The sequence below is a fragment of the Strongylocentrotus purpuratus genome, unplaced genomic scaffold (assembly GCF_000002235.5).
Source record: "Strongylocentrotus purpuratus isolate Spur 01 unplaced genomic scaffold, Spur_5.0 spur5_scaffold_1, whole genome shotgun sequence".
Classification (NCBI taxonomy): domain Eukaryota; kingdom Metazoa; phylum Echinodermata; class Echinoidea; order Camarodonta; family Strongylocentrotidae; genus Strongylocentrotus; species Strongylocentrotus purpuratus.
In genome coordinates, this window is record NW_022145594.1 from 16,995,841 (window position 1) to 17,017,607 (window position 21,767).

At 39.4% G+C, this 21,767-nt stretch overlaps 1 protein-coding gene across 1 annotated transcript; it reads right to left on the bottom strand.

Annotated features, from left to right (window-relative positions):
• Window positions 1–4,532: 4,532 nt before the first annotated feature.
• Window positions 4,533–20,192, bottom strand: LOC576821 (cytochrome P450 2J6). The gene is made up of 7 exons (XM_777089.5): window positions 19,807–20,192; window positions 12,177–12,367; window positions 10,334–10,590; window positions 8,158–8,394; window positions 6,435–6,668; window positions 5,356–5,584; window positions 4,533–4,744 (listed from the first exon to the last, which is right to left on the bottom strand). The coding sequence occupies exons 1-7, from the start codon at window positions 19,968–19,970 to the stop codon at window positions 4,554–4,556; spliced, it is 1,503 nt and encodes a 500-aa protein (XP_782182.4). The 5' UTR covers window positions 19,971–20,192; the 3' UTR covers window positions 4,533–4,553.
• Window positions 20,193–21,767: the final 1,575 nt, after the last annotated feature.

The following is a 21,767-nucleotide window of genomic DNA, read 5'->3' on the forward strand; positions in this document are numbered from 1 at the left end:
AAACCCCGCGCATGGTATTATTTTGATGAAAAATGCAACGATAAAAAAAAAATGAAAGAATCCTTCGCGTGTAAACAAAATAAGACGCCATTGTATTTTCAGCTGCATATATCGCGGTATGTTCGTCGTTTTAAGGGGGAACAAATGCCGTCCATGCTTTCATTCAGGATTTTTTTTTCGATTTGAAAGTGTGTTTTCTTTGATTGTTAATTAACCCCTATCCTGTGTATTTACAAACAAAAGAATTTAGCTATCAGAATCGGTTTCATATCCCTTTTTGAATGGTGTAAAATGACATCACATTCATATACATCAAACATATTATAATTTGAGAAATAATAGCATTGCACTTATGTTTAGTCTTTATGGGATGTCGTCTGCTTGGGCAGAATTGGTTCATATTGTAACGTCATTTAAACTTCTTTATTTTTCTAGCGAATCTGACGTATATCCTAGATGCTATTGATGTGGTTTTATTTGTATTTTTATAAATCGCCCAATATGTAGATGACGTAAAACTTGTACGATGGCCATCTGTTAGCTTACCAGGTTCTAGTCATACATTAGTTGACATATTTGTGATTTTCTTTAAACGGGCACTTTAAAGCAAAGCATTTGCTATGATTTTTTTAGTTCTGTGTTATCATAGCTAATGAGATTCCACATTGCGTGTGGGAACATGCCCTTGAATGATTATGAGTCATAACAGTTGATTGATATTACAACATAAAACAACCAATATTGATTTCCTAAATATTTACTTAACGTCGGCACATCCGTAGTATTTACCAGACTTTGGCATTATTTGTATTGTTTAACTTTAAACAAACTTTATTTTTCCTCTCTTTGTCTCTGTCTCTCACTCTTTCTTTCTCTCCTCCCACTCTATTTTTCCCCTCTCTCTAATTTAGATATATAGAAGGATTATTATTTTATTCGTATTTAATTTTATACGTGTATATTTTGGCGAAAATTTATGATAACGCTCTCACTGAAATGTCTGGTATAATTGAAAAACGATTTGATCCTCCGCTCTCACAGGAATATTATACACGATCTGTATATATCATTTTTAAGAAACTCTTAACAGTTATACTTCGGCAATTAAAATCAAACGGTTGAGAAAGTTAATACCCCCTTCAATAAGTAAGAAAAAAGTGTTTTTTTGCCTTCTGTGGGGCAAATAACGAATCGACAATTATGAAAAATGTTTAAGAAATTGAAATTATGACGTTATCTTACCTGCCACACCCATCACAACTATATAACATGCCAGTAGTATATCCATCGGAAACCTCATGGTGATGGCGTTAATCTGACACTTAGAGATCACCAATAACAACTTTCAGCCTCCAGGCATGGATGTATCTACTCCGAGGCCTATGGGTTGTCGGTGACACGGATGAAGTTATGGATGATTCCGTTGAGGTATTCTTTCATAAGTCACCAACTTGAAATCATTTAGTTCCTTAAATCAAATAATCGTGAATTTGTAAAAAAAAAAAAATGGCGGCTCTTAGTGCAATGCTAAAAGTACTGATTCATTGCAAACACAAATATGACAATAGAGTAAAGTTGTCCAACATCTCAGCGACGATGCCTTTTCCCTAATAATATGAAATGTTTCAAAATATGTTTGCAGCCTCTTTCAGTTGTTGTCTGAATTGGTCTTACAGCATGTACCTTTGTTGTGATGGAATATTTTGCAGCATTGCTGAGCACTTGAGCGTGCCGAATTATCTGATGTATATAAATAAATATTTACTGATGTGGTCAAGAGATCACGCACGCGATGGTGGTTAAATGGAGGTTTTTGCGAAGGTCTGTTTTATTGTAAAAAGTCCTGTTCTGAATTTCACGCCGCCATTGATCGTTGACTATGCATGAAAATGGTTATCATGATTCTCAAATAGGTATTTTTTCTGTTCCGGTTCCGTGGGCCTTGTACTAGTAAACAAAAATGATAGCTTTGTCAAAAAATCTCCAAATCAATTACAGTGACTCCAAGGTAACGTCCCGTGGGGCCCAGGTAACGTACATAATTATATAATCATGTGCAAAGCAAAATGAACCATTAATTTGCACGGTTAAAATAAACGGCTGAAATTCATTTTTTAGGAAAACTGCGATTGAATAGCTTACTAGAAATTGAACCCAGTTACTCAATGAGCCGTGGGAGATGGACGCGTGTGTATGGGATGTCATAAAAATCTATCTGAACTAGTTTAGCCAGGAAGAATTAGACCTTCCTGCAGGGTCACTGACAGATGGTTATCTCATCAAATCAGATCTCAATTAACAATAAAGAAAAGGGGACCATGGTGAACCAATGGTCACCAATTAGGCATTGTTTGCTATATAGAGGGCGCAAGTAGCTATAAGTATTGCAGTGGGGATTTAAGTACTTACATGCAGGGGGAGAGGCAAGCGCAAAACATTTCTATAAGTAGAATTTGTCCAGCCCCGGGGTCCAGCCATTATGAATAAAGTTGCACGCAAGGTATCATTAGGAACTTTTAGATTTGCACGTCGACATAGTGAACTGTGACGTCCTTTTTAGGGTCTGCCGGCACTACCAGTGCCTTTTAAGGACATCACACGTAGCAGTACACTATGTCGGCCTGCAAATCTAAAAGTCCCTATTAGCTGGAGGAGGATTGCGCCACTGATTCACAGTGCTTTTGACGCCCCATGTAAGAGGAATGATCAGACTTGATTTAATAGGGACTTTTAGATTTGCGTGGACATGGACGTGTGACTTCCTTTTAAGGCACTGGCAGTCACACGTTGCAGTCCACGTTCTCGTCGTGCAAATCGAAAAGTCCCTATTGAGTGGACGAGAACGGCGTTAACGTCCACTAATCATGCGTGTCTTTGGCAAGCCGTTTTAACATTATATTCCTATTTCTTGATATCAAGAATTCAATTCTGGAAAGCAAGAATTACAATTTCTTTACAACAGAAAATCATCCTTGATATCAAGAATAACCATTGCTTTACAACAGAAAATCCTTTCTTGATATCAAGAATCCAATTCTTGATATCTCTCTCCATATAACAGACGTTTTATCCACATTATGCGCTGTATTTTAACAGACTTTTTAAAGTTAATCATTCTTAATCCTCGAAAGTCATAATCCTGATACATTATTGCCCGTTTAAATTTAAATGAAATTTGTGCAGACACACAAACACACACAGGCAAACACGCACACACACATCCTTCAACTCATTGGTATTACATAAACAGGTCTCGCATTTCTCTATCATTAAAGATAAACTTGAGTTCTGGTAATGCGATTGCATTGTGAAAGAAAAGGTGTGGAATGGATCAGAAAAGTTGATCATATAACATGTAAGTATTGGTGTGTAATGCAAGGTTCTGGAGTCATCAAAATCATCATAAATTGGCAGAGTCGTGGTAAAGTAACAATCACTTACACAGAAAGATGTACATGGGACAACACACATGGTGTCGGGGCTAGTACTACCCTGATTTCGTTATCTTTCTATGCTCATTACTCAGCCAGTATACATTTTCTTCCAAAATTGTTTGGCATATGACATTTATTTGTAATCTTGAACATTCAGTGTAAGTTTCGTTAGATTCTGTGAGAATTCATTTTCTTTTTTTACCAGAACTCAAGTTTATCTTGAACCTTCATGTCCTTGGTTATCTGATTCCCAAATCATTTCCAATGACAAAATACTTACCGCTACATGTTTCTACTAGACACTAGTCTGGGGAATAGGGTCGAACAAAACCCAAAGGTACATACACGCGCACCCACACGCACACACATTTATATACAGAAAAACTTAATGATTTCATTAAAAGCTGAAAGTATAGGTGGTAGATATATGCCATACCTTTCCATTTATTCAGATCATTATATATATATATTTGAAGCATTTTATTTTTCATTATGGGGAGAGATATTCTTTTTGATAATACGCACTAGGTTCAATGAAACTGAACGACCGTTGGCAAAAGTTCATACATACTTCACCGTTTTATCCTTGAAATACCCAATGGAACAATGTGACTGACAGATAAAAACGTACCTTAAACATTTTGCATTTGTAGTTGTTGCTGCTGTTCTATTTTTAAGGTTTGTTTGTTTGTTTCGAGTTTGCTGTTCTGTACGGGCAATGCTCGTTCTTGCATTCATTTTATTGTTCAAACCCCAAAGCTTGGTTGATTTTCTCTTCATGCATTTCTGTTATAAAGGTTGAACTTTCCATGATCTCTTCTCCATAAGATTGTTATTGAATAAATCTTAGATCTACCCTGACAAAAAGCGTAGGGTACATGTTCCACAGGGGAAATCGTTGGGCTGACACCCATGCTGGTTATACTTACTTTCCATTTGTATAAGCCAGCAAAAAATGACACCTTATAATGATATGATAGATTTGTTATTTGGTCGTCAAGAAACAATTACAAGTACCTCGTTGCAAGACTATGAGCTGAAAGTTTCCTAACATTGGAACTTCAACAGGTCGCAGCTATCCCCCCCCCCTCCCACCACCCCCGCCTCCTCCTTACAGGCCTATATCTTTGTCTCTCGTGGGATGGCGCAGGTGACGTAGGGTACGGTGTTCCTGGTGCCCCCCAGGACTCCGGCGAAAGACAGCGGTGGGGTATGGTCTGGTTTCTTGAAGGTGAATCTTTGCAGGAGACTCGTGAAACCAAGGTAGGTTTCCATCCTGGCTAGCTGCTCACCCAGACACATGCGACGGCCTGTATAAGAATAAATTACAAATTGATGGATATCAAAATTATGCCATACTAATAACAATGATAATGACGATGATGATGATAATCATTATAGCGCTTAGTACATCAACGAAGTCTCGAAGAGCTAAATATATATCATTGCCCCAGTCATCGTATTCAGGTTTTCCCGCACACAAGGGCTGCCCATTCTCCACTCCCTGTGGAGTACTCCAGCCAGGCGCCAATTTACAGGTGCTCGAAATGCTGTGCAACCTACGATGACCTACCGGGTACCCATTTAACACCTTGGAGAAGAGTGGCAAATGTTTATAAATGTCTTGGCAAAGGAAATAAGCCTGGGCTGGGACTCTTAACCCCTTAAACCTTGAATTGTGGGTGAAGCGAATTAACCGCTATCCCACGACACCTCCACAAATTATCTTACGGACATTTATGGTTACCGTTATCAATATATTAGCTACTATAATGAGAGAGTGAGAGAGAGGTAGAGAAAAGGAAAGAAGGGAGCAACGAGAGGTGTACGAGGAGAAAGTGAAAGAGAGAAAATTGCAGTTAAGCTATCGATGTTTTAGGGCGATGTCACATGACTTATATCACATTCAATCGGTACTTACCGCTGCTAAAAAATATCAATTCCTCTCTCTTGATGAACTCTCCGTCTTTACTGAGAAATCTTTCAGGTCTGAAGTCGTTAGTATCTCCCCACAAGTCCTCTCGGTTCAGAACCTTGTAGAGGTTGGATAGTATGGTGGCGCCCTTGGGGATTGTGTAGCCTCTCACCTGTGTGTCAGCAGCTGCTACGTGGGGAACGCCTAGCGCGAGTACAGCGCCCTTGCGTTGGACCTGGTAGAAAAGTGTTAATACTATGGTAGATCACTTACAAGTAAGAGGTTCATCTGATGGTTGATTTACCTTGATAATTTGCTCTTTCTTCACAAACTTAAGTAGAAATATTGCTTGCTTTGGTAAACTTTCATTTGCGTGCTACAATCTTCTTCAGACCTATGTCGTAGCTGGTCATGTTGCAGATGCAGTACAAGAGCCTTTGATTATGCATGCCAAACCGGTTCGCGTTAGGCACAATTTGGTGATCTCTTGCATTTTTTTTTCAATCTTGAAATGATTTGTCAACGATTTGTTATATATATATATATATATATATATTTTGTTAATAGTATATGTGTATATTGTATATTACTTTTCATTATGTCGAAAAATGCAGAAACAAAATCGAACAACCAATCAAATTTGGCGAATGCTGTTTTGTTGATAGAGCACAAAACAGAAGATATTCGCCATGTGGTGCCCAATTTAGCCAAACTTTGTGTATAGATGGCGCTGTGCAGCACGACGAAATGGTGCAGTAGGAACTTAAAAACAGCCCATGCTTTGACACAATGTCTCAAGATGTTCTCAAATAAATTCTCAAATATCCAAAATTGAAAAAGGCCTATCTAAACCATACAGTATTACCATATTAAATAGAACAAATGAATTATACAATGTACGAACATTGATAAGTATTTATATACTAAACAAAATATGTTTACGGATTATATTTGAGTTTAAGAATAAGACAAAACGTTATATATTGCTTGATTTAACTGAGAGGAAGAAAAAAAGGGCATCTCCGATTATGGTTATGGCTGTCTGGGGTTGGTATTGCGGGTAGAATTGTACGATTGAAATTTACCTCCATCAATACAGCACTCGTGTATGGGAGATTCTTGCGATCGTCGAGCTTCGGGAGGCGATGTCGTCCGACCACCTGATCAAGTTCGGTCTGAACACGTGACTGGATGTCCGGATGTGCCATCATGAAGAGAATAGACCAATTGAGCGTGTTTGTTGTCGTGTCGGTCCCGGCAAAGAACAGGTCTTTGATAGCCGCTTCTAGGTTGGCCTGGCTAAATGATGAATCTGTTCCCTGGGTCGATAAGACAGCATATGCAGCTTTAAGGAAGTGAGGTTACATTATGTTTTCGTCTGGATTGGCAAGAATGCTGTCATTATGAATAGAATAAATATCAGGGTAGATGTTTAAAAGCGTATGTATTATATTTCGTCGCGGTGAAAGTTTTGTTTTAGACCTATCAAATTGAAACCAATGACGTAGGCATATCCCATTTAAAAGTCTTATGACAGGGGTTGACAAACATTCTTTTTACTTCTTTTAAGGCGGCATTTAAGTGACATAAGACTGCGATGCGTCAAAAACGTAAAGACAATATCTAACATGATTTATTAATGGAGAGTTCAAATAATACGTTAAACCATTGGTGAATGGGCTCAATGCCTTTAAAAGCATCGTTTAACAATGTTAAATCTGAGATACACGGCCCTACGTGTTATCAATGTCTGTGATATGGTATAATATTGATGCCCTAAACAAAGTCGCGCTTCAAAATGATTAAGAAGTGCCTCAAAAAATTAAAAATCTTTGAGGGACCGGTTTTACCATACTCGTTTTATCTCAATAGACTGTAGTGTTATGAAAACCGTTAGGAAAACGCAAAATTTGGTTTCGATTTCAAATCACAAATATCTTGATAATCAAACAGCCGATCGGGTTGTAAAAGTCATGTGGTTCCTGACTGACCTAAAGGTTTATAATTATCATTGCAGCAAGAGCTAAATCCAGGATTTTGTTTCAGATAACAAGTTGGGCCATGCATCTCAGATTTGTCATTGTTAAACACAATCGCAATCGTATCCGGACCCTACCCCCAGACAACTCCCCTAGGATAGTTGTCCGGGGATAGTTGTCCGAGAGGATGGTTGTCGTAGGGGGTAGTTCCCCAGGGGGGGGAATATTTTTTTTACACGCTAGCCTGGCCAGTTTTGCCGTAATACTCGTAAAAGTGCGCTGGTGAGAAAGCTTACATAATAGGCATGCACGCAGTTAGTGGACATGGTTGCTCGCTAGCTGATCGTTCGTTTTTTCGTGTCTCCTTTAAATTAAATTGAATCAAATTAAGCTTTTGAATTCCATCGCCCGATGGCTGCGATGGCCATCTTATGTTTATTAGCCAGCTATGCCTTCGTCTGATGATTGTCATGCATGATGTTCATTAGTAATGCACCTCGCAAGTTGGCTGCTAGCTACTCTAATATTAGTCGCTTCCATAGTAGTTATCATAGAAATGGCCAGGCTAGCGTGTACAAAAAAATGCGCGTCCGGGGATAGTTGTCCGGGGGTAGTCGTCCTAGGGGGTAGTTGTCCGACAGGTAGTTGTCCGGGAGGTAGTTGTCCGGGGGTAATTAATTGTCCTGGGGTAGTCTTCCTTGAGGGTGGTTGCCCTAGGGGGTAGTTGACTGGGGGTGGTTATCCGGGGTGGATTTCCATGGGGTAGGTGTCCGAGAACCTATCGCAATAACTCCTCGCAATTGACATTAATAATAAGAGATCTATCTACCTTTGTTTCATTTAACTTGTTGAGATACTGATCAATGAAGTCTTTTGGGTGCTCGGGGTCAAGGTTCAGCTCGTGAGATTTGATCATGGTCCTGACGAAGGTGTTCAGTTCTCTGGTGTTGGAAACGAGGGCTTTGACTGCACCAAACGGAATCTTCGAAATGCCAGGCAACGGGAGAAAAAAAATCCAAGCGCCACCACCAAACAACTCAATGTTTCTTATCAACAGCTCTATGATCTAAAACGAACACAATCGCCCAAAAAAAACATTTAAAAAACAACTTTATTTATTTGGCAATTTCAATGGCCCTGTCCCACAATGTCCATTAAGTGGTTAAAGAGAAGGTTGAGTTCTTGGAGGAAGTGAAAAATAATTTGTTAGCGTTATCAATGTATTATGCAAGTGTGGAAAAACATCAGATAAAAAAATGTTCCCTGAAAAGCATGGCTCTTCAAATGCCTTAATATTCTAAATATGGCATGTGACATCATAAAATTCCGGACGGATTTTTATGCCACATATTCGTGTGTTCCCATGTACATCTTTTTGTGTACAGTATTTGTAACTTTACCAAGACTGGGCCAGATTTCTTATCATTCTAATAATTCCAGAACCTTGTAGTATTTGAGAGTATTTTTCTTAAAACGAAGACATTAGTATGCATGCACTTTCTCACAGGTTTCACGGCGAACCGCTGCATATTACAAGGGCATACCGTTATGCACTTGTATTGTGCAGCGGTTTGCCGTGAAACCTGTGAGAAAGTGCACGTATTTTGTCTTCATTTTAGGAAAAAAATACTCAAAAAAAATACACTGTTGGTGGAATAATTATGTTTACCCCAATTTATGGAATGATTTTGACAATGATTTTTTCTTCATAGATCTAAATAATAGTAGGCCTTTACATTCTCAGATTTGATTGAATAATAGTGTGTGAGTGTTTGTTTTTGCGTGACTGCTAAAGCATGTGTATGCTTCTATGCTAATCAACTAGGGGACCTACGTCCTTAAGTCATAACTGACAGTAATGGGGATTAATGCCTCATAAAAGGGCACTAATGTAGTACATCGACACGGTTTTGATCCTGGGAGCTCACAGTAACGAGGCCTTTGCTTAGCCACTTAATCATGACCGTACGCAGCGGGGGACTAGGGTTCGTCGCCGCCCCCACAAATACAAAAAACAAAGAAAATGCAATAAAGTGTTAATAATTCATTGCATTTTGCCCCGACCTCTAACATGAAAGAAATCCTCCATGTTGGCATGCCTATAACCATACTGCATGGCCCTACAGAGGAATTTTTCCTGATGGGGACCGGGGGAAAATGCAATAAATTATTGATAATTTATTGCATTTTCTTGGTTGTTTTTTGTATTTGTGGGGGCATCGACGTACCCTACCCCCCCCCCCCCCCCCCCCCGCTGCGTACAATCATGATTCAGTGGCAAAGCAAAGGCCTCGTTACTGTGAGGCCCCATAATAAAAACCGTGTCGATCAGCTATGTATCCTTTTGTGAGGCATTAATCCTCATTACTGTCAGTTATGACTTAAAAACGAAGGTCCCCTAGTTGATTAGAATAGTAGCACACACATGCTTTAGCAGTCACGCAAATCAAACACTCGCAAATTAATATTCAAGAAAATCTGAGAATGTATGCTATTATTTAGATTTATTAGGAATAAATCATTGTCAAAATCATTCCATAAATTGGGGAGAAACATAATTATTCCACCATTATGACCAACAGTGTATAAGAAAATTGACACGAAACAGGTAAGAAAGATATGACTTTTAAATCATGACCAATATTTGAACATTATTGTTAAAGATTTAGTTGATTTTTGGTATGTTATAGAACTTAGGGTATTAAGGTATTAGGGTATCTCCATTCCAGTGCTATGTTATGTTGGGTATAATGCCAATTTCGTCTCCTGCAGTGACGTCTTATGATATTGTGCAATACAGCTCCGAAACTGGGTTTTTTTTCTGAGCGTTCTGGTTCGTCATGTTTTAAGCTATATTCCAGAATTATTGATGATTTCTAAGAAAAATGATGATGATTTCTAAGAAAAATCATTGTCATGTTCGGAATCTCCTAAAAAAAATTTTTTACATTTTCCCCTCATTTTTTTAGCACGTTTTGGTTAGAGTGACCCTTTAACATACTTACATGCTTGAAATCTGTGTCGTCGTATTTGTACTGTGTTCCTAAAACGATTGAGCAGATGATGTTGGCCACCGCCTGACCGAAGATTGTGTTGGGGTCGAAGGGGGTCCCCCTTTTCTCCTCGATGGCGGACCCAAGCTGGTCCATTTCTCTTGCAACGATATCTTCGTAGCTCTTCTTCCCGACCCCGAGACTCCGGAAGACAGAATGGACGAACTTCCGTTGTTCCCTCCATGTATCTCCGACGGACAACAGTACACCTAATTAACCACAGCGACAAAACAGTAGATCATTTCGGAGTTCATCAGTTAAGTTAAAATGTAGTTACTTGTTAAATAAGGACTAATTAAAATCGGAAATGAGAATATGAACGAGCCTTCGGTAAAAGTAAAGAGCTATTTTGGTTGTTAACTCCCCCGCCCCCGCCCCCGCCCCCCCCCCCACTCAGTGTTATTTAGGGTACGCATATGCTTGTTCTCTCTTTTTGAAAGCACCCCCTATCTGAGGACTGCCAACATTTCCGAACCCCCCCCCCCCCTTCGCGGGCTTTTCGCGGGCTTTTCCTGCCTTGGAGACCCCCCTAAATCAAGAAAAATGCTCAATGTACCCCAGTAAATTCGGAATAATTTCTCAGGAGTCCAAAGAGATGAGAGAGAAAAAAAAGGGGAAAAAAGCCTTTTTAAAGAAATCTCAGGGTAAAAAGTCAAAAACACCCCTTTTTTACGATTCTCGGGCCGGACTTTGTCGCACGAAAAGTACCCCTTTACCTGACATTTTGGTAACACGCATGCGGTCATTCTGACGTCTGAGTGAGGGGGGGCGGGTTGGCTCCACGGTGTAATGCAATATTGAACGTCTAATAAAATTGTGGGAGCGTCTGGCAAAAAAAAAAAAATTGACGCACGCGTACGCGCCCGCCGTGACGCGCGCACGGACATAGTTGTGACCGTTGTGACCCAAAATTTACCCTTGAACATCAAGTTTATGCATATTAGGTATAATTCAGAAATGACAGTGTACATGTATAAATGAAATATGGTTAATATCAGAAATTAACAAAATGGCGCCTAAATGACGTCGCGACAGATCACCCAATTAATAGAATTTGTAAACCAAGGAAACCGCCATCTTGAGCGGGTTGCTTGATGCTGATGGCGGCCTAAAGGTAGAATAGGCGATAAAGAACTAACACACACAAGGGTGCAATGCAAGTGCAACTGCAGTGCAACTGCATTTACGATGTAGTCGAAATGTATTCATGACTTCTTTTAAAGGGACTTGGTAACATTGTTCAGATGAGATATAGTAGTGCTTACTGCTAAGGTAGTGACTTCAATTCTAGATGTAAAGTTAAGGATAATCTGCAAATTTTAGTGAAAACGGACCATTATTAATGATACAAATTGGGAAAAACTGTTCTGATCGATTCCTTAATTTTCCCAACTTTTTAATTACAAATTAATTACATTTAAGGTGAATGTAAATCATCACAAAGGAATAAATTGGCTCTACATACCATTCCAGACATTTAAGTGTTGACATAAATTTTAATAGCCTGTTCAAAAATGGTTGGGAGAATTTACTGTTAATCACAGTTAGAGGGTGTTGCACAGTGACGTCCTCAAAGAAAACCATAGATATCTTCGTGGTTTGAGAGTGTTTTCAGGATTTTTTTGCATGTCAGAGGGTTAGTACAGTTGAAGGAATATAATAAGTAACATTTTAGACAAAAATTAAGCAATTTTTTCATCAACCTTCAACAATGTTACCAAGTCACTTTAAGGAAAAAGTGAATAATAAATAAATACTTTACATTTTGAATTTATCTGACGTAATTTAACCTTACCATTCTTCCCTCCTCCTGATATTTCCTTCATGATTTGACTCCCAGGTCGATTCTGGAGGTCCGGATTTCGGAAGGCTTCGACGACGACCTCGTAAGAATTCAGGAGAACTATCAACTTCGGTCCGACATTGAACGAAACAATATCCCCGTAATTGTCGGCCCATGATGAAAAGAGAGCAAGTAGGTCGGATCTGCCATTGCGAGAATAGACTACGTATAAATAACCAAATAAGTTCAAAGAAATACAAATTAAAGTATTGGAGAAATCTACTTAAAATCAATTTTGATACCAAAATGTACATTCCATTTTCAAATTATTGCTTGCGTCAAAGTTATATTATCATTTTCAATAGGTCATGGACAAAAGCCTTGAGATTGCCTCAGGTTGATCAGAAAAAACATGTTTACGATCGCATTCGAAGTAGTTATCGTGTACATGGTTAGGGTTAGATTATGTTTGGTTATATAAACATATAATTTGGCTTGGATTCGACTTGATCAACCCCGTGTCCAAACACATTTTCCCGTGATTAGGCGTGATTAGTTATACCGTTTCGGGATATTTATACGATGAAATCCCTGTTTTCACGAAGTGACGGTAGTGAAAAAAAATTGCATTCACTTTGCGTTACGATTTTCCTCACTACCGTCACTTCGTGAAAACAAGGACGAATTGTGTGTGTGGACGCTTACTAACGATACGTCGTATAACGAAACGTCGTATAACGAAAAGATGCCCAAACATGCGTTTCGTTATACGTAGTATAAAGAATCACGCCTAATCACGGAATGTGTTGTGTGTGGACGTAACTAGTATAACTACTCGAACTAGAACGGTATAACTGGGCGGAGCTTAACGTGACCTCGAGCGAAAGGAGACCTGACCTCTCATGTCCGCTTCCATTTCATGATCGCAGTAGCAAACTGCGCACCTATACGACATTTCGCTGTAGAGTTTCAGGATTACATTCTTCTGTGTGTGGACACCCTGGAATGTATAAGATGGTTCTTTATATGACGTTTCTTGTGTGTGGACACCCTGAAATTTATACGATCATTCTTTATACGACGTTTTGTTATAGAGTTTCGAGAAACATTGTTTTGTGTGTGGACACGCTGCAAGTCCACAGGAGTTCATAAAAGCTTGTTTGCTATTGTGATTACCCCTGGGCCCTATTTCACAAAATGACAGTTTTTGTTATAAGCTATACTGAAATCCTCGCTTCTTATTTGTTATCAGCAGATTTGTCACTGATTTTTGTCATTTATCAATTTAAAAAAAGGGCTTCGTGAAACGGGTCTATGTTGCCGATAAGTTGTTCAGTAGGCCTAAATGTTGTAAGGTCTTATGAAATACTTGTTATTCTGTAAAGAGTTACCTAAATTAGTCATAGAGACTAGCTAATGGAAGTATATTTTCACGAGGTAGTTGTACGGGGTAATCGAGATGGGGAGATTTAGGAATCGGATTTAGGGTCATTTTGGGGTCTATAGCTGTCTGGAACGGTATAGTGGTGGAGAAGCTGTCCGGGTAGGTGCCCCAGGGATAACTGTCCGCAAATGTCCGGGTAGCGGGGTAAAGTGTTCTATGAAAACAGTTGTCTGGCAGTGGCGTACCTATGGGGGGGCAGGGGGGGCAGAGTGCCCCCCCTGACGGGCTCCAGGGGAAAAAAAAGAAAAGGGGAAAGAAAAGAAAAGAAAAGAAAGGAAAAGGAAAGAAAAAGAAAAAAGGAAAAGGGAAGAAAAAAGGAAAGAAGAGAAAAAAGGAAAAAAAGAATTGAAAAAAGGAAGAAGACGAGAAAAGGAAGAAAAAGGGAAAAGAAAAGAAAAGGAATACAAATGGAGAATTTAAAAAAAAAGACGTACGCACCAGGGGGGGGGGGGGGGCAGTTGACCCCAGATATTTTTGAAAACGTACAGTTTTTTTCCTGAAAATGTAGTGTAGGCCTATACCAAATCCTTCAATTCTACTTTTGAAAATGCAAAAGTACCATCATGACCAGTTCGGTCGCTCGAACTCCCTTCACTCCTTTTGCTTGTGAGATTCTTCGAAAACTTTTAACGCATCTTTCCCCCTCCCCTACCAGAAAAATATTCCGCATACGGCCCTGAAAAATTAAAACAAATGAAAATAGGAAAATATAAGTGATATAACAAATTTGAAACTCTTCGCTGGCGCGAAGTGCTTGCTAGCCTATTTTGTATTAAATGTTTTCACTTGCTCGTCCCCCTGAAAAAAGAAAAGGATTAGTATTGCCTAGAATACAATTGTGCCTGCCCCGACGGACCCCGACCTGCAACGATGGCAACAATAACACACAATATATGTACCAAATGTTACTAAAAGAGACTAATTCATTTTTCTCGCTCGCTACACTCGCTCGCGATTAAAATGAATAGACATTGCTTTGGAAACAATTGTGACCACCCTTGACCTGCAACAATATCATTAAAAATGGAAGAGTTTTTTCGCCCTCTCGCCAAAAAGGAATTGAATCGCGTTAAACGCGATTGCGTCCATCCTGACCTGCACCAATAAAAACAAGTTTATTTATTAATTTCTATTAAAAGAGAATTTATTTTTTTTGCTTGCTCGCTATGCTCGCTCGCCAAAATGGAATTGACACCACTAACGTGCCCGCCCCAACCTGCAACAACCAGTTAATAATTAACAGAAGAAAAAAAGAAGTTTTGGTGTGCTCGTGCTCCCCAAAACGGAATTAACATCACCTTAAACATAATTGTGTAAGCCCTGCCCTGCAACAAAAAAATCTGAAATTTATGAACCAATTATCATTACAAAAAATTTGCTCGCTCGCTACGCTCGCTCGCCAAAATAGAAATAACACCGCTTTTAATAATCACGTCCCTGACATGGAACAATGAACCCAAGTTTTATGTACCATATTTTCCCTCAGTAAAAGAGAAGTGATTTTTTTTGCTCGCTCGCTACGCTCGCTCGCCAAAATAGAAATAACACCGCTTTTAATAATCACGTCCCTGACATGGAACAATGAACCCAAGTTTTATGTACCATATTTTCCCTATAAAAGAAAAGTGATTTTTTTTTCGCTCGCTACGCTCGCTAGCTCGTGGAATTATGTGCCCACCACTAACCTGCTACAATATCATTAAAAAGAGAAATATAGGGGGTTGCCTGCCCGCCAAAATGGGATTGGCATTGCCTTAAACACGATTGTGCCCGCCCCCTACCTGCAACAATGAAACAAATTTTATATAGCAATTCATTGAGAGAAAGGTGTATTTTTGCTCGCTAGCTAAAATGGGTATAAAATCACCCTAAACACAATCATGTTCCCGCGCCCTGCATGGGACAATTGAACCAAGTTTAAGTGGCAATTATTAAAAAAGAAGTTATTTTTTTTCTTGCTCGCTACACTCGTTTGCAAAAAAATGAAATTAACGTCGCTAACAAGTGAATGTTCCCACCCCCAACTTGCAACAATACCAGTTTATATACCAAATGTTACTTAAAGATTTTTTTTTGCTCGCTCGCTCGCCAGAAGTGAAAATTAGCATCGCCTTTTTTGTTTGTTTCGGTCGCTTGCCCCCCCTGACGGAGTACCCCAGGTACGCCACTGTTGTCTGGGTAGCATGGGTGTCGATCCCGGGGGGTGGGGGGATATATCCTCCCCAATATTTCAGGTGGGGGATGGCCTGTACAATCACACCCCCCCCCCCCCCAATAATTCACTCTCAAAAAAAAATAATAATTAAGAGAAAAATTAGTGATGAGAGCCCGATGAGAGTAGTTAATGTTGTTAAGTTGTTTCCGTTCACCCTTTTTAAAATTCACGTCATTGTATCTTTATTGGTGTTTTTTCACTCATTTTATTTCTTGATATTCCCTAAATTATGTCACGACTTATTTTTGTTTTATTGAAAAGCTGATGCAGGCCTATGTCACTTGCGTTCTGGTGGGGGGCTTGGGGGCGCTAGCCCCCCAAATAAGAACGAATCTTCTTTCTCTAATAATTTATTGAAACGTCGGCTCGGTGTAAAAATGTCAGAGGAAAAAATGTCAGAGGTAAAAATGTCAGAGGTAAAAATGTCAGAGGTAAAAATGTCAGAGGTAAAAATGTCAGAGGTAAAAATGTCAGAGGTAAAAATGTCAGAGGTAAAAATGTCAGAGGAAAAATGTCAGAGGTAAAAATGTCAGAGGTAAAAATGTCAGAGGTAAAAATGTTAGAGGTAAAATATATAAAAAAGCATGTTACAGGTTGAATATTGGTAATGTTTGTATATTAGGCTTATCGAAAAGATATAACATAGGATGCTCTGCAGTCAATAATTTCAGCGCTGCTTTATTTTCTTCTTTCTGTAACTTTTATTTACCTTTCTGCCCGAAATTGGGACTTTTTGCCCGATTATTTCCGAGGGGAGACGGGGGGGGATGTGTATCCTTCTTTTGGGGGCATAGTGACCCGGCTGCCTCCCCCTCATATCGAGTGATACTGGTACACTGAGCAAACTTCTGGGTCAAAAGAATGTCTAAAATCGAGTAGTTTGGCCATGAATAATTATAGGCCGAGTTGTGGCTCGATGGTGTAATCATTAAATAAAAAGAAAATTCATCACAGCCCCCCCCCCCCCCCCCCCAAAAAAAAAAAAAGAAGAGGATTAGATATCACGCTGTGAGTCCTCCGTCCCCACTTCACCGTCCCTTCTGAAGATTGATGGACATTTTAAAACGTGGCAATGACTACTATAAAATGTAATTTCCTACAAAAGCATATTTCCAACAATTTCACTTTCTTGTGGGCTTGATACTTTGATACCTTGATACAAAGCAGAAAGCCGCCCATGTTACATCTAATGCTAACCGCACTATCACATTCCAGAGAAGCGCGCGCTTTGCAAAGAGTTGATCGTCGATCACTATTGCGGTATAAATAGTCTGGGAGAACATCAATAAGCAGCTTTGATACTCTGATACAAAGCAGAAAGCCGCCAATGTTACATCAAATGCTAACCGCACCATCACATTCCAGATAAGCGCGCGCTCTGCAGAGGTTCTGTTTAAACTACATCGTTCTATAATTATTTGCTGTGAGAGATCAAACTCTGAAATTGACAAATATTTATTCATGAGTAACATATCAGAAACATAGTTTTACTGTACACATTTATAGCATCATGATCAAGTGCGTCAATCCGAGTTTGAGCATGGGGGGGGGGGGGACACAATTACATGTCACCTTTACAGTTACTTTCAAAATTATACCACGTTATGTTGCTACACACACACTCTCTCTAGTTATTCTGTTTCACGGCATGTACTTTCATTGGTGACCGGTTCATTTATTGTCTTTTTTATCTTTGACGTTTCATTACATATTTAGAGCAAGAAGAAGATTCGTTGTATACCGTTCTCGACTCTCAATCCTTGTTTGAATCCAGTTCCCTCCCCCCCCCCCCCCCTGCGGAACCTGTGACGTTTCATTTGATTATCAGAGAAAGAAGACGATTCGTTGTACCGTTCTCGACTCTTAATCCTTGTTTGAATTCAGTTTTCCCCCCCCCCCCCCCCCCCCACCCTCCCGCGCGGAAGCTTTAACATTACATTAAATTATTAAAGAACTTCTTTTCTGACAAAACATGGGGGGACGTGTCCCCCCGCCCCCCCCCCCCCCCCCCCCCCCAGGATTGACGCCCCTGAACATGATACTGCTTGTATACAAGCAGTACTCGTACAAGTCTACACATTAAACAAAATGCATCATGAATTTATTGGCAGAACAAAAACAGTTGAAATTGAGGGACTTATACTGTATTTCTCCCACGTTTCTTAATCACAAACATGATTTTTTTAATATAAAGTTACGCAGTGTTATGGTCGAAAGTCGAAAGCACATGCCAAAATACCTGGGTTGATATTCTCAACGTTTACCACTTGTAGGCCTACTATCTGACATTCTTCAAGCGAAGCTTTGATATTGTTTGTTAAACGTTTGTAATAAAGTATTGATGAGGGGGACAAAGCATCCGTGTCTTTTTATTAATGTTTTCTTGTCATAACAGTTTTTGCTGGGATGGACATGAAGATGGGTCTGATTACTGAATTTGTGGAATTTCTGTGCGATCTTTATAACTGATTCCCTGTTGTATCTCATTCAATCTTAATATTCTATGTACTTGGGCCTACTTTCTCAAAACCAAATAAACATTAAAACATCAACAAATTTAAAATATCGAAAAATGATAGAAATTAATATATGCAAACCTGATCACAAAATATAAGTTTCAAATTTATTTTCCACATTGTATTATCCTCAGGACATGTACGAAGTACAATACACAGTCATTTATAAAATATAATAGACTAGCCCAGTACCTTACATCTTGACATTTTGTGTGATAAAGTGCAGAGATATTATGACATTTTTGTTGGCATCTCTGACATTTTTACCTCTGACATTTTTTCCTCTGACATTTTTACCTCTGACATTTTTACCTCTGACATTTTTTCCTCTGACATTTTTTCCTCTGACATTTTTTACCTCTGACATTTTTTCCTCTGACATTTTTACCTCTGACATTTTTACCTCTGACATTTTTTCCTCTGACATTTTTTACCTCTGACATTATTACCTCTGACATTTTTACCTCTGACATTTTTACCCCTGACATTTTTTCTTCTGACATTTTTACCTGGCACCGAAACGTCAAAGCTTCCGCGCTTCGTGCGGGAGGGCGGGGGGAATTGCACTCAGACAAGGACACAACGAATCGTCTTCTTTCTCTAATAATCTAATTAAACGTCAAAGCTTTCGCGGGCGGGAGGGGGGAACTGAATTCAGACAAGGATTAAGAGTCGAGAATGGTACATCGAATCGTCTTCTTTCTTTAATAATCTAATGAAACGTCAGAGCTTCCGCGCTACGCGCGGAGGAAAGGGGACTTGATTCAAACATTAAGGATTAAGAGTCGAGAATGGTACATCGAATCGTCTTTTTCTTTAATAATCTAATGAAACGTCAGAGCTTCCGCGCTACGCGCAGAGGAAGGGGAACTTGATTCAAACAAGGATTAAAAGTCGAGAACGTTCCAACGAATCCTCTTTTTCTCTAATAATTTAATGAAACGTCAAAGCTTCCGCGCTTCGCGAGGCTTGGGGATGGGGGTGCAACCCGCCACACACTTCTACCTCTTGGTTGCTTTGATCCATTGCCGAAAATATTTTGGCACCTATCATCCCCCCCCCCCCCCCCCCCCAACCACGGATACAAATCGACACCCTTGCTGGGTAGGTATAAATGTGTCGTGAGCTAGTTGTCGAGGTATTTATCCTCAAGTGTAAATGTCCGTCCGGTTGTAGTTATCGTCTGAACGTAGTTGTCCTAGTAGTTTATGTGGGGGTTCGTTTTGGTAGTTATCCTCAGGGTTAAATGCCGGGTAAAGTATTGTTCTTTGAAACTACCTTGTCTAGCTGGTTAGGTTATGTAGGGAGTTTGTTCGGATAGTTATCCTCATGGGAGTGACAGATAAAATTGTCCAGGGGGGGGGGTGTCCAAAAGATTCATCCGCAGGAGTTGTCCTATTAAGGATTGTCCATGATGCAGGTCCGGCTACATGTCGCTGTCGTGTTAACAAGATATTATACACTCACCCGATGAGCTTCAAAGCGACACCAAGGAGAGGTAGTCCATTCGGCCCAGGCGGCAGATTTCGAGGACGGTTTATTATTCGCTTCATAAACCACGCGACCACTAGAGCAATGACAGCCGTCAGCAGCAAATAGGAACGCTCTACTTGCCAAAGGTCCATGATCATCCGTTACAGAGAAAAAAAACGCATGCGTCTGTTTCACTTAATTCAAGAAAACTGTTGACACACAATAATGTACGTTTTCGTTAGCGACTACTGAATTTTTCTGTCCCGTGATCATTTGAGTTTATGGCGGCCGGTAGCTGTTTCGATTATATCAAAACGATTTGCCAGAGAAGAATGAATAGCAATGTTTGTTTAAAAGAGGAAGGACGTGTATTCCGTGCATTATCGGTCTGATTAGAGGGTGCAATGTTCTCTTTGGATAACATTTTTTACCTGTTCGACCCTCTCCCCCCCCCCCCCCCCCTTCCAGTATATTGATTTAATGTTCGCTTGTCTACGGAAGCTGTTGAGGACTTGTTTATTCTTGTGTGTATGGGGTGCCTCATAACATACAGCGAGAGTTTGAATGGTATGTCTTAAGACGTACTCGGCAATCATCAGTGAAATTTTGGAGGTATATGCTTGCCGTAGAAGCTTCTATGCCATGTGTTTATTCTGGGAGCTTGCCATGAAATGTTCAGGAGCCATGCTTGCAACGATGCTGTTCAACGCGCACTCTTTGGAACACTTTAAAAAAATGCTATGCCTTAACTAAAAATTATCATAATGTGTAGTTTTCTTGCTTAGACCATTATGAAATTCACAAGACGATAAGAAGGTATTACCGCAACGACATGACTTAAGAATGTTCAGTGAGCACGGCTTTGTACTTTTCTTACGATTTTGCCAATCAAAATTTCCTTATATTTTTTGAGACACCCTGTCAGTCATTACTAGTTTCAGGCCTCTGCTACTCAAGCCGTCATAAATCATTAATATGAACAACTAATAAGGGGTCTGTAATGATAACAATATCCATTATGAGGGCTGCGAAATGAGTCTCCAAGATCTTTGAACCTGAGTCGCAATGATACTGAGGTATACGTATTTTTGTTGACGCTGCCAATATTAAACCCATAAATTGTTCTTATGAAGACTATTGTCCTCATTTTTTACATATGTCTTTTTTAACGTTTCACGTCTACACTACAAAAAATTGAGCTTATTGATTTATCATGTTTAAACACATTTAAATAGTTGTTTTCAAATAAATTAATAAATAGACGTAAAAATCAGCATCCATGCACTTATTCCGATATCGGTATTAGCTCCGATTTCGTCTACCTTTAAAACGGGACGTCCTTATGACAGGATTGTAAAGGCTTTTTCTAAAAATCAGCTCAAAGGGCAATTTCAATACCTACAATATTCCCATAGAAATCATGTTTACCTACTTGTAAAGTTTGCATTTCAATAGTTCATGGACAGGGCAACTGAAATTGTCTTTTTTGTTATTCCGTCTGTCAATAATTTTACCGTAAAGTCGTTAAATTCGTTAAAGAGGTACTGATTATGCATGCTTGTGTTGATACTACCGATATTGCACCCATAAATCGGCAGCCATGCATGCCTTTATCCAGATATCGTTTTTACGCAGCCTTATTCAGAGACCCCTGGTGGGGAGAGAGAGGAAGGGAGGGAGGGGGAGGGAGGAATGAAGGCCGAAAGAAGGGCAGATACAAACAAAATTACAGGGGAAACATAAAATAACGTAGAGAATCAGGGCATTGTAATGGTATAAATTTCATTATAAGATGATTAAACGGATCAAATGATTGGTTGAGAGCGTACACGTGACCAGGCGTTTATTTTGCCTTACATGTATGTTTTCACTAATGACCGGTCATTGGTAAAATTATGATATGAAACATCATTTTATAAAACAAATAAAACATAATTTTAAAAAACAAATACAAA